This window comes from Drosophila suzukii (assembly GCF_043229965.1).
Source record: "Drosophila suzukii chromosome 2 unlocalized genomic scaffold, CBGP_Dsuzu_IsoJpt1.0 scf_2c, whole genome shotgun sequence".
In the NCBI taxonomy this organism is placed as follows: Eukaryota; Metazoa; Arthropoda; class Insecta; order Diptera; family Drosophilidae; genus Drosophila; species Drosophila suzukii.
Window position 1 is genome coordinate 20,430,468 of NW_027255896.1, and position 13,493 is coordinate 20,443,960.

At 42.7% G+C, this 13,493-nt stretch overlaps 2 protein-coding genes across 3 annotated transcripts; both read right to left on the reverse strand.

The window, feature by feature from the left end:
• Positions 1 to 3,536: 3,536 nt before the first annotated feature.
• LOC139354030 (protein-associating with the carboxyl-terminal domain of ezrin) lies at positions 3,537 to 5,751 on the reverse strand. The gene is made up of 2 exons (XM_070998262.1): positions 5,507 to 5,751; positions 3,537 to 5,453 (listed from the first exon to the last, which is right to left on the reverse strand). Exons 1-2 carry the CDS (start codon positions 5,714 to 5,716, stop codon positions 3,609 to 3,611), a joined length of 2,055 nt encoding a protein of 684 aa, XP_070854363.1. The 5' UTR covers positions 5,717 to 5,751; the 3' UTR covers positions 3,537 to 3,608.
• A 1,766-nt stretch (positions 5,752 to 7,517) lies between these two features.
• Positions 7,518 to 12,995, reverse strand: LOC139354138 (uncharacterized). Of its 2 annotated transcripts, none has more exons than XM_070998404.1 (3): positions 8,341 to 8,525; positions 8,192 to 8,286; positions 7,518 to 8,130 (listed from the first exon to the last, which is right to left on the reverse strand). In XM_070998404.1, exons 1-3 carry the CDS (start codon positions 8,523 to 8,525, stop codon positions 8,102 to 8,104), a joined length of 309 nt encoding a protein of 102 aa, XP_070854505.1. In that variant the 3' UTR covers positions 7,518 to 8,101. The 2 variants fall into 2 exon arrangements, 1 of the variants encoding a protein (XP_070854505.1); XR_011605213.1 differs by adding an exon at positions 8,891 to 12,995 and having other exon boundaries at positions 7,519 to 8,130; positions 8,192 to 8,833.
• Positions 12,996 to 13,493: the final 498 nt, after the last annotated feature.

Sequence of the window (13,493 nt, forward strand, 5' to 3'; positions counted from 1 at the left end):
GCGGTCACATGAGCAAGCCTCGCATAAGAGCGACCGAGAGAGAGTACGATCGCTTTAGAAATCAACCCCCGAAAACTGGCACGCGCCCATGAGAGAGAGCGAGAGGGAGCGATGCCGAAACTTCGAGAAGCCAAGAAAACAGAACGGCGAGAAAATTCGCAAAACGAAACTCGTGGAGTTCTTGGAAAGAGGTCGATTGGCACGGACGAAGGATTTTTGTGCGATTGCCACTCCCGGGCAAGTGACCATGCGAGGAGTAAAGAAAAGCGCTTAACAAGCCCAGGTCGACTGACACCTGCAGGATACCCGCCCCACCTGAAGGCGAGAAGATCCAGTCATCGAGTAACGACTGACGCGGAGAAGGAGCAGCAGAGGATTTGGGAGTAGTTGTGCCGGCCCAGGACCAGCGGCGGAGCACCAACTCTCCCTCGCGGTTGCGTGTGTGTGTGTGCGAGAGCGAGACGGGTCAGTGCCAAATCAGTGAGACCGCAACGAGTGGCCAGCGAGACAAGTTCGGCCAAAAGGCTGTGTGTGTATTATGAAATCTCGGCAGACCTCGATGCGGTATTGCCTGGTAGAAACAGGCTAGATCAGCCATAACCCTTGTTAAAGAAAACCTAACACATGTAACGGTAATGGGAATGATAAATTCGCACAAAACCTAACCTCAAAATGAAAATGCGAAATTAAATACACCGTAGAAAAATATAAAGAACCCACATACTAAATACGATGAAATACGATGTGCACATTTAAATAAAACCCAAAATACAACGAAACTTATAGATACATTATGTCAGAGCTAAATCAAAGCAAATATTAAAATGTCCAAAAATCTAATAAAAGGCAAAGATCAACTTGAAGTTTAGAAATACACTATATTTTCTTGCCCACACTTAACAAGATGTTTTGTCCGAGGTCAGGCTCAGCCGGCCGCATAGCTGGGCCCGACAGCGAGAGCTGGCGGATTTCCATGTGAGGCAGCCACATGCCCTAGAATTGCAAGGCGTGTACCCTAATCGATTCCCTCTCGGTCCCCTCATGGCGAGTGCCGCGAGCCAGAACCAGTACGCGCTACCGCTGACCCCCTTCGCTCTTTGTTGATATCCAAATCAAAACTGTGTTCTACTCAGTAACCCGGTGGCTGACACCCTCCACCTCACGTCAGCCCACCGCTCATCGAAGACCCTATTCCCAATCTTTGAAGAGAGAGATCCTGGCGTGACCGAGCTTCACCCAAGCCTAAGAAACTACTTCACAAGTTACTTTTAACAATAATATCACCTATTCCTCTTAGCACTACCGTATTATAAATCCTTTTTCCAGCCAGCATCCGAATCGAAGAAGAAGGTAAAACTCTCACCCATTTGCTTCATAATACCAGTTGGCTTCAACACTGCACACATGTCGACTCGCTTCTCGTTATTGTAGTTGTTCGTCGAAGTCGTTCCCTTCGTACATACAGATGCAATGTGACCAGGGTTGACACACTTGAAGCAAGTAACTCCTGACCTGTCTCGTGCAGACAACGGTTTGTCAGTACGATTTCGCGTCGTTTCTCTCTTCTCCCTTCTTCTTGCGGCATTCAAACGCTTTATGTCCCATTTTGATTTGCACCTGTGCCTTAAACCTCTTCCTGTCCGGTCCTTGATCCAATCCAGAGTAGTCGCTCACTTTGTTGAACGCAAACGCCTTGAAGAGCTGCATTCTTTCCTAGTTTTTATGTTTGTAGTGAAAACGGAACTGTGCAGGATGGGATCGATTTGGGACGTGTGGGCCAACACTAAAGAGACAGCTATCTCCTCTTGACTTATTCCTTTCCACTTCGTCAGTAGTGACGTCACCAGCCTTCTGCCATATACTGACAAGGACTCGTTTGCATTCGGCCGTCCGTTGAGAATGTTGAGCAATGCGGCAGACGTTTGCTCGGTGCCTTCATAGCGGTGTAAAAACCAGTTCTTGAATTCCAGCCATGACATTCCAGCGGATCAAATTTGAGATAACCACTGCAAAGAGTTTCCAAGCAGCGATTTGCTAAGCGCTATGACTAGTGCTCCGCCTTCCAATGGACACTCGGATATGATCATATCCACGGTTTTACACCACGCTGCGGCATCGGTCCCAGGCGCATCAGAATTCAACATAGGCAATGTCACCGAAATATTTTGCGAGGCTGCATAGAACTTGATTGCACAGTTTTTAGCAACTTTAGAAGGTTCGTTTTTGTGTCTCTAAAATCGCCTGCAACACACCGTCAGAATGTTCTTGTGGCGATGGGAATCCCACTTCTAATGTCGGAGATAGGGGTCTCTTCGCCGCTTCGCGAGTTGATTTGTCCGTCATGATTTTACTTGCACTTGGGTTTTCTTACTAAGATGAGCAGCGAGTCCCAATTGTTCGTGTTGCCCGTTCGCACAATGAGAGTCAGCAAAAGACCGATTAAACGAAAAACTCAACGCAAACGGTCTTCACATTTACTTTCATTGTTGTAAAAAAGAAATAATATAATTTGTTTAATAGAACAATTTAAATATATTTTCAAATACTTTTGTTAAAGGTTGCAATTAATATATTTTGTTTGCAAAACAGACGCCTATGCCTGTGAATGTATACCAATACATACGCAAAAGACCTTTTGCTTCACTGAACAAGGCAAAACGGTCTTGGAACAACCAGAACAAAACAGAATAGAAAAAAACGGTTTCGCTCTGAGCGCGAGCAAGCTCATTCAAGAACCCATAAACAACTTGCTCTCTAAGTCTTTTCGTAAAGAGTAAGAAAAAAAACCCTTATTTGCCGACAACGAGAAACGGTCGACAGTTATTTGCAAGCTCTGCTTGAAACCCTTAAACGGTCTCAGAAGGTAACACTTCTTTCTCTCAACTCTTTATTTCTAATGACAGGTTTCTCTCAGTTACATTGATTTTATTTTACATTAAACATTGTTATTAACTCCCTCGACATGTACAAAAATTGTCTCTGAACATTAATATAAGTATTCACTTACAAAATGAGTGAGCTGCCCACGAGTTTTCAAAACTATTGTTAGAAATTGGAGATGGCAAATACAAATCGTGGTTACCATCGAATTGATCGGTGGATTGAACCATTTTAGCACCAAAGAACATTCATATCAATGCCATTAATTTTCAAACTCGATCGATACTGTAAGGTGTACATATAAATCAATTGACAATGCTATAAAGCAATGAACTATGCGTTAAAATTTTTAAAATCATTGGAACCGGATGGTATGCAACCGCATTGTGTGAATCTAAAATTTGGTTCTTTGGATTTATTATTGCGAAATAATTTACCGCCAAGCCGGGTGTAATGGCACAAGATTGACACTGAAAAAAGAATTGCCAAATTTGATTAAAGATACGATTTAAATTATTTTTAAACAATTAATTTTTCAGTTGACAAAGGGAAGGTTTTGTGAGGCTTGGGAACGGGAACATGTCAAGAAAATTCAATTCCATTCAAATCTTTCGCAAGTGGTAACTGAAATAGTGCCGATAATAGGTGAATATAAATATACTTTACATTACTTTATTGAATAATTTACATTTGAATTAAAACAAAGTACAATATATTATGATTCCGACTTAGAACGTAACCGTTTCATTCGCCGCTCCCCATGATATGACGTCTCCGTCCTGTTCGTCATGACCCCAACCATTTTCCGCATCCACATCATTGCAGTTGGCAGTTAATGCAGCAGCAGCGAAACGGCTGTTTATACGTTCATTTGTCTCACAGCTACGAGTTTTTATTTCAATCACGGGTTCCATGTCTTTGAAGAAGTCAAACTCGCCTAACTCTGTCCCCTGGGTCACTGACTGTACTTGTATGTCCAGCGCATTCAGATCGTCGATAATCTTACGATCTGTTTGCAACAGTGCTTTGCTGGCTCCAAGAGATACATCTAATATGGCTATGCTATGCGAGGATAATAAGGCTTGGGTATTTCGAGTCGATGCACTGCTCTCTGTTACCAAATCTGTTGGAGTCTGCTCTTTCCGTCCGGTCTGTGTTGCGCGCTGCAGCACGTCTATAGTATCTGAATGAGACCAAGTCCCTTCCTCATCTAAGTTTACTAATGTTTTTTCGTTTCCTGCAACAGATATATTTGAGTCAGTCTCCGGATCGCTATTTTGACATACACCCAGGGATTTTTCATTTAAGTTTAAACCAATCTTCCTGTCTTCACCTCCGTCTGGGCTAGGGCGAAGCAACAAGAGGACATTATTTGTTGTTGGCAACGGACTCGAAGAAACCATGAAGTCGTCTCCCACGTCAAAAGATCTAGTGTCCATAAGGGGGCTTATGGACCGAGGTTCTGGCATAGTATTTTGGCTACGTGTGGAGACGGCTGCGTGTGGACGGCCGTCAGAAAAGCATCGGCTACGCTCTCCGCCCAAAACTTTGCTAGCTCCTAATATGGAAACCAAATCTGCCATGCACCTTAGTGTCTTAGCAACTAAAATGTCGTTCGTGTCGCTCATACCCAACTGTAATTGTGGAAGAACCTCACTCTGTAGTTGCTCGATCCCTAAAAGGCAAACGAAGTCCATAAAATAATCCAGGAGTATCAAACGGATCTGCGCATCGCGCAAACGGAACATCTTTAGTATGTGAGGCATTAAATATTGAACGTATGTATGCGGTGAAAACAGAGACACCGTAGTATTAACCGTAGATTTTGTACGGAGTATATGGGGAGTCACAAATTCCTGTGCAGCAGGATCGAGAAGTACCATTCTAGAAAGCAGGTCACAAGCTAGCTGCGAAGCCACAATTTCCTCGTCGAAGTATTGGAGGCGTTCAATCAAACTTCCAAAAAATGCGTGCCGCTCCTGCCCCGACTTAAGCGGTAACTCAAATAAAAAGGAATGTATGAGCACGAATTCATGATTGAAATACGGATGTAGAAGGACGACCGAAAATGGGGGTCTTAGCTTAGTATTTTGGTGTTTCAGGTGTGCGCCGCAGTACTCACGGAACTCGTGAGCATGGGGAGTGCTATTACTGTCGTCACTATTAGTTCCACTCCTTTCAAGAACTTTCTCACACAGCATGCCGAAGGCAAACTGTTCACAATTTTCTTCGCTGATGCTTGCATTTATAAAGGAATGGGCCAAGTCTATCAGCTGTTTGTCGACCTCTGTGGCCCTCCAAACATACTCGAAGCCAGCCAGGCGCCAGCTGCCTCTGTCCGTCACATAAATGGAATGTATGTTTATGTTCAAGTGCCTGGCCAGAGCCTTCTCAATTAAAAATATTAGGCCGCACAGTATCGTTCGCAATCCAAGGCAGATTTCAAGGTCGGTCAGATGGGTCAGAACATCATTTAGAGGCCGGACCCTCTCCGTGGCAAGATGCTTTTGCCCTGACTGGTCCCAAGTAGCTACATATTTCAAAATGTACGGGTGGCGGTAGACCATTAGGTTCTGGGGGGAAAACATTTAATGAGCAATGGTCTTCTTGTTTACTAAACATATACTTTAATTGCCCTTTCCATTGGACCCATGCCGCCGGCCCACACATGCCTCTTGACGAACACTTCGCCCTGGAATATCGAAAGAAGTTTTCTGCAGTCTTCATCAATGCATGCCGCCGGTGATTCTGCGTTATACATCTTCCAATAGTCATTAGCTTCTACAGCGTTTTTTTCAAGGATTAAGCCTTTCAATTTGCTTCCCTCGCTTCCCATTGCTTCCGTTGGTGTTTTACTACATCCCAGTGTGACCATGGCATTATTGGAAAATTATGCCAAATTAGCGTCAGTAATATAATAGCATTATAGCCTTTACACACAGACGCCTAAAATCGCTGTGGCAATTTTACGCTGATTCTTGTTCAAGCCTAGTCCTCAGATCGGCTAAGAGTTTCACTAGTAGAAAAATCTTAATCTTTGTAGTGTGACCGAAGTTTTCAAAGTTCACCCGCAATGCAAATGGCATGGTCTTACTGCCAAATTTAAAAAAGAAAAGACTGGTGGTGCACAAAAAAATCAAAATCAAAATAAATGAAATGTTCAACGAATGTTTTTATTTATGTAAATTATTAGTTTAAGGCTTCCTTCTCGTCCCACGGATGCTTCGACATTTTTCCCGCTCCATCTGTACTCCAGCTCCGAGTCCCAGTAGACATTTTGGACCTTGAGGAAGTGGGATCCGGATTGGGAACGGGGTTGATCCGCTGATACTGCAGGAAGTCGCCAAGCATCCTGGTAATGGCTGGTGATGGCTCCTCCAGATGTCCCTTAGCGGGCGACATTATTTCCTCCTCCCTAAAGAAGCCGGCGCGTCTCTTACCACCGCTTTAGCTGCCAAGTAGCTGGTGGAGGTGGAGTCCTCAATAGAGAGTTCGTCGGAGATCGAGCGATGTCTCATGTTCCCTCCCACTGGGATTCGCTAGTGGATCTCCTCCAGGTCTTCAACTATTCTGCGGAATTGCCCTGTTGTGGTATTGCTTTCTGTCCGTCAAGTCCCACAATAATGGGCAACAGTTTGGATTAGGCGTCCTTTTTAATCTGTACTAGCCTCCTTAAGGCGTTTTTGGGGTTTTTCTTCCATTTTTATTTTTTAAATTCCACACCGTTTCTGCACGAACACCGCCAAAGATTAAGTTTCTTATTCTTTGGGCAGCGGCTAACCGCGTTCAACGAAAGTTCACTCGCAAGATCTGGTATTTTTTCCGGGATTTCCTTAGCTCATCTGAGTACCGCGCTGAAAAACAGACCCGGCGAAAAGCGTTAGCTGCGTATTTGCCTCACGCTCACTCCTATGGTAAGCTCGCGGTTTTCGTCGATGTGAGTACTAGGCTTCACATAGAAAATCGCTGACGAAAAGCTGATCGGAAGGGCAAATTGAGTTTATCCGAAAGGAAAAAGTAAGACAACGCAAAACTAAATAAAATTTTAACGCTAGCATGTAGAATGCCTTTAGCGCCACGTGACGCGATTTTCATTCAGGCAAGCGTAATGAAGACACATAAGAATTTCCGCAAGATGGAAAGGTTCGGACCCTATCAAGAATTTGTAATAGCGTCTACACACAGAGATGCATTCACCACCTACCATCTGTTGAACGGATGGTCGATAAGGTTTTGCCGTTCCGAAAATTTCCTAGTTCCTCATCCAAATTCGACGAACTCTTTTATGCGATAGTTAGGCAATGTTCTTGACAGTGGAAATTGAAACATTCACTACAAAACGTAAACAATGATGACAGGGAAGAATCGAAAATGGAAGGCGCAGAAGCAACACGTTTGGTAAGATAAGCCAGATCAGCTGTTATCGGATGGCAGATCGTGGATAAGCTCTTTGGGAATCGGAGTTTCACATTTGTGCAATTCCCAACCGTTTTGAACGGATGGATTCAATAGGAAGGGGGTATTAGACCTTCCTAGCATCGGATTTTAAGCCTTTTAGTCAGTCTCGGCTTCCACTTTCATATTATTTATTAATTTTATATTACTTTTTGTTGAATATTAAGTTCAGCTGAAACTGAATTAAAGTGAGTGGTAGAAAATCATTGGTTAGGATGGTAGCTTATTCTTTTATTGATGTTCATTCGGGAGCTTTGGCTGGCCAAAAACTGTGGCTCCTACAGTTTTGATGCTAGAAAAAAAAGTTTGCCACGTCCACTTTAACGGCCACAAACTGCCCACAAACTTCAAAAAATCGTAAATATGAATATCTCGGAGACTATCAAAGATAGAGAATTGGGATTTCAGATTAAAATTTCGTAACATTGTACGCAGAGCAAGTTTGTTACGCGAATATGCCACGCCCATTCTAACGTCCACAAACCGTGCTTGCAAAAAATTTTATCTCAAATGTACTAGCCTCGTCAATACTTATCGATTGACCCAACAAAAAGTTTGCCACGCCCACTCTAACGCCCATAACACTTAAAACTGTCTACCGCCCACATAACCATATGTATATTGAGATCGCGGGTGGGTGCGCATTTCAATCTCGCATTGCTGCTTGCATATCTCAATTTCTCTTTGGTCCCTTTAGGTGAGTAACGGGCATCTGATAGTCGAGGTACTCGACTATAGCGTTTTTCCTTGTTTAATTGTAAATTTATCACCCCCGAGAGCCGTAATTGTCCTCGTCTATAAGAAAGGTTGCGAGTATAAGTTTATAGTGGTATAGGTTACAGCGCATATTACGTACCACCTCCTTTTCCACAGGAGCTCCTCAGGATTAGGTGACCCGACACGAGCGCATTGCGTGTGTCCCTTGTTGTGCGCCGTGTTTTTATGCGAGCCCTACAAATATATGAATGGTACAGTATATTTTTCCGGGGCGCCTGTAGCCTGTACCAGTGGGGAACGCATTCTCCGCTGTGCTGGATTTGCCCAGGACTCCGCAAGGCCGTTTGCACGTAAAGCTGGAACGGGAGCTTGGCCTCAATGCGGCCACCTTCCGCGAGTGGACTTTGAGGACACTGGCGTTGCTGCGGACCAACCGCTGCAAGTGGAGGACCGCGTGGTCCGGTTTCAAACATCGGAAGTGGATTCTGCTGTCAAGTCGGCCACTAACGTCGTTTTGGACCAGGCAGCTAAGAAGCACCGTAAGGCCCAGGAGTCCTGCATCAGCCTGGCTTCCTAGGAATTATGAAGCTGATGAACGTGGTGCAACGGCCTTCTGATCAGCGGCTACTGCTTCCACAGGGAATTTTTTTCGGGGCGGTATAAGCAGTGGTCGGAGTCGACCTTCCTAGCATACGAGTTTTAAGACATTTAGTCGGTCCCGGTTTCCACTTTCGCATTACTTCTTCATTTTACATTATTTTTTGTTGAATATTGTAACGACCTGCAAATTGCCCAATAATTACAAACCAACTGCACGCAATTACTAAGATATACAAACAATATTTCTTATTTCTTCGGTGCGCACTTTACAAGTGTATATAAACGACTGACTCAATGAGCGCCAGTATGCTCTCCGCTCTCAGCAACGCTCGTAGTGACAGGCTGCCACATCCCTCCAATATTTTTCAGCTTCAGCTTCAAGTTCTGCTGCGCATCTGAAGGCGGCTCGGGAATTGATTCGGCTTGCGGTAGCGGTGGTGGCAGTATTCCAAGTGAGGCACCATTTCCTTGCTCGCTGCCATCCAACTGTTGAGAAGATTCGATGCCCAAACTAGAACCCCTGACATCTTTTTAACATGACTTATGTTTCTCAAATACGTTTTACCTCCTCCCGATATCTTTACTACGCTTCCATCTATCTGAATTACCTCATAGACTGTTGTATCAAAATTAGGAGTTAACTTGCTAGGAAAAGTTACGTTCTTTAGTACTAATTTATCTCCCAGTTGTATTTTAGATTCCGTGGCTCTTCTAGTTTTGTCTGCCACCTCTTTTCCTTTTTCCTTATTAATGAAATCTCTGTCTCTCTCTTCAGATTCTCCCACTTCCCCTACTATATCCTGAACTCCCGGAATCTTGTCTCTAATTGTGCGATTGAACATAAGCTCGGATGGTGGCGAGCCCGTAGTACCATGGGGAGTAACATTGTACATTAATATGAATTTTTGAATCTCATGTCTATAATTTTTATCATTCACATGTGCTATTTTCAACAGCTTTACTAACGATCTATTCATATTTTCTACCTCGCCATTAGCTTGAGGCCAATATGGAGGGGTTGTAATAAGGTCAATTCCATTCGTCTCACAATATTTTTTAAACTCTACACTGACATATTGTCCGCCATTGTCTGTTCTTAACTTTTTTGGATACCCCAATCTACTAAAAAATAACAGTCACGACAATCCTTGACAAATTTTTCTGCATCCCTGTCAATTTTTGGCCACCATACTTTTGATCTCAGTCGCCTTTTCATTGCTGCTTCTCCAGGGTGTCCCTCATGAGCTAGTGTTAAAACTCTCTGTCGTAGTTTTTGGGGAATGATCAGACGGCTTCCTCTTAATAGAATACTACCAATACTCGACAGCTCCAGGCGAAACGAATAATATGGGCTAGTTGCTGTAGAATTCCAGCAGTCATTGTGCAGGCATGGTATAGCATCTAGTACTTCCTCGTCTCTTGTACTCATTTCGGAAATCTCAGATATATTTAAAGATGTGGGAGTAGAAATTGAAATCATATGGAATATGTTTTCCTCTCCACCCCAATCAAATGATTTAGTACTTGAAATGTCACATAAGCGTGAGATCGAGTCAGCAATATTTTCCTTCCCAGACTTATATATCACCTGGAAACGGTATGCCTGTAAACGTAATAACCACCTCTCAATTCTAGCTGGAGGCTTAGAAGTTGGTTTAAAAATCGCTTCCAATGGCTTATGGTCAGTTACCAACTCGAATTCCAGACCAGCAACATAGTAATGAAATTTTTCAACGCTCCATACCAATGCCAAACTTTCCTTTTCAGAAAGGCTCTTACTTGCAAACGATATGATAAATGGATTATTTTCGACATCAAACTGTATTAAGACCGCTCCCAGCGCTACAGGACTAGCATCAGCTATTACACGAGTTTTTAATTTCACGTTAAAATATGCCAACTCCGAAACTCGTGAAACTCCAATTTTCAATTTGTCGAATGCTTGCTGTTCTTGTTGGTTCCACAAAAACTTCTCATCCGCTTTGAGTAACTTTCTCAACGGTTCTGTTGTATCTGCCAAATCTGGCAAGAACCTTCCCACGTACGTGACCAGGCCTAAAAAACTACGAAGTTCCTCTTTGTTCTTTGGTGGCCTGAATGCTGTAATTACTTGTACTTTCTCTGGATCAGCAGAAATGCCTGTGTCAGATAATATATGCCCGAGGAACTTAAGTCGCTGTGTTTTTCATACGCATTTATCTTTGTTGAGAAATATATTGTTTTCCTTGAAAATAACTTTTACCATCTCCAGCATTTTGTCGTGTTCCTCCAATGAACTTCCGAAGACAATTACATCATCTATATAGTTTAATGCCTTCGGGCATTTCGCTAATCGTTCCTCCAGCAGTTTTTGAAATATCTCAGGTGCTGAGTTAACACCGCAGAGTAGACGCTTGTATCTATACAATCCTTGTGGTGTTATAAATGCAGTAATTTCTCGGCTATTTGGATGCAATTCCAATTGTTGATACGCACTCTTCAAATCCAGTCGAGAAAAATACTTAGCGTCCTTCAGCTTCGTTAAAAACGACTCGAATGTTGGTAATGGGTAATTTTCCCGTTGAATTGCTTTATTCGCTTGACGCATATCAATGCACAGCCTTATATTCCCATCACCTTTGAATGCGATAACTATTGGAGAAATCCATTCACTTGGTCCGTGTACTGGCTCTATATATCTTGAGATAAAGCCGATTCTAGCTCTTCTTTTACCTTGTCCTCAATGGCGGCTGGGATGCGTCGCATTGGTTGCTTGACGGGCCTCACATGTAGATCTATTGACAGCCGAATAGATACATTATTTCACTTTGGAAAAGGTTCCAACTTTTCGACTCTATTTATAGCTATGCCCAGTCTCAACACGTTGAGTTTTATGGCTGTTTCGCGACCAAGCAACGATTGCCTACCCTTTTTTATGACATAAAAGGTTGCAATAGACTCAGCATTCCCTCCAACTGCAATCGGTGCTTCAAACACACATGAAATCTGTAACAACTGATCCGCAGCATATGCCCGAAATTGATTTGTCGACTCAGTTCGCAGATTTAATATAGCAGCGCATTTTTCTTGTAGGTAATTCGAATCATCTTGACTTAATAAGTTATATTTGGATCCGGAATCGATGACCATGCTAATTGGTAAGCCACCAACTCGGCAGGAAATGACTTCGCCCATGTCACAATCATTCGCAACTCGGAAACAGGGATTGTGAAATTGTTGGCCACCACTCACTGCTCGGACCGGTGCTTCATCTACATAGCGCCGCTTTGTACCTCCTCGATGATTTCCGCTGGATCTCTTCACAGTAGTCCGACATCTCTTAGCAAAGTGCCCGACTTTGGAACATCTGTTACACTCCGCATTTTTCGCTGGACAAAGCAAACTATTTGAATCATGATCATATCGGCCACATCTGCCGCACTCTACTTTGGTGTTGTTCCATTTAGCCGTGCGCGATGCAATCTTATTGACCATAGAGCCTGAGCATCCAGTTGATGACATTGATGACATTGATTGCGTCTGCTTGCTCACCTGTTCCTCAATAAGACAAGCAGATATGACTCCCTCCAAGGACTGTTCAGTTGACAGCAACTTTTTCTTCAGCTCAGCCGGTGCCCAAGAATCAACTAGTTTATCCTTGAGATAGATCTCTTCTATTTCTGTTTTGGAAGTGCCAAAATTACACTTCCTCACCTGCTGACGCAATCGCATAAGAAACTCGGTGAAACATTCTCCATCCCGCGGTGTCATGCCACGGTACAAATGACGCTCAAATACCGAATTGCGTATCGGCGAAAAATATTCATTTAATTTTTCCACCAAAGGTGTGAAGACAGCGTTCTGCTCCTCTGTAATATAAGGGACCATCGCTCCTGGCAAGTTATAAACAATAGACTGCAGTTGTGAGCCTCCCAAATGCAGAAGTTTATTGCTCTTTTTAAGAGTTGAGCTGATCTCTTCGCTGTCCGCATATATGTTGAATGCGCGTAACCAGACCTCCCATTCGGAGCGCCAGAGTGATTTGTCTATGCTATTGCATAGAAATGGCTTAAGTTCGGCCATTACTTTGTTTTATTTTTCCTTTTTCTTCTTATTCGATTCTCAATGTAACTTTGCGACCACGCTACTTTGAAAAACAAGTTTAGAGTGACCAACTATTACAAAGGCCGTAATAACGCGCATTTTTTTTTAGTATTTTCCTAGGCTGTATCGAAACGGCCTCCATTAGGCTACATTTAAGTGGCCATTCATACTATTTTTTTTTATATTCATTTTATCTTATTTTCTTATTTTCGTAGGCTGTATCGAAACGGCCTCCATTAGGCTACATTTAAGTGGCCACTCATTTTTTTTTATATTCATTTTATCTTATTTTCTTATTTTCGTAGGCTGTATTAAAACTGCCACAATTAGGCTACACTTAAGTAGCCACATTTTTTTTTTTTTTAGTATTTCTTAGTCTACATTTAAGTGGCCACACCATTTTTTCCGTTTTTTTTTTTTACCATGTATGTACATATGTACCAAAATAACACACATATAGCCGAAACGAATTTTATTCTTTATCGGTATTTTTCTATTTTTTTTCGGTTTTTTCTCTCGTCGCCAATGTAATGACCTGCAAATTGCCCAATAATTACAAACCAACTGCACGCAATTACTAAGATATACAAACCATATTTATTATTTCTTCGGTGCGATCCGCACTTTACAAGTGTACAAGGGTGGTCAAAAGTATTTTCACAAAACCAATCCTTTTGCTTATATTTTTTATGATTTTTTGAAAATGCTTAGAAACATGCATTTTAGGCATATTTTTCTCTTTTTCATACAAATTTTTT

Bases quoted from the DNA above. Each gene is read 5' to 3' on its own strand.
- LOC139354030 (XM_070998262.1), bottom strand. From the start codon at position 5,716: ATGGGAAGCGAGGGAAGCAAATTGAAAGGCTTAATCCTTGAAAAAAAC. The intron at 5,454-5,506 runs GTATATGTTTAG...TTTTCCCCCCAG, and splicing joins CAATGGAAAGGGCAATTAAA to AACCTAATGGTCTACCGCCA.
- LOC139354138 (XM_070998404.1), bottom strand. From the start codon at position 8,525: ATGTTTGAAACCGGACCACGCGGTCCTCCACTTGCAGCGGTTGGTCCG. The intron at 8,287-8,340 runs GTACAGGCTACA...ATATATTTGTAG, and splicing joins GGAGAATGCGTTCCCCACTG to GGCTCGCATAAAAACACGGC. The intron at 8,131-8,191 runs GTACGTAATATG...CCTTTCTTATAG, and splicing joins CTCCTGTGGAAAAGGAGGTG to ACGAGGACAATTACGGCTCT.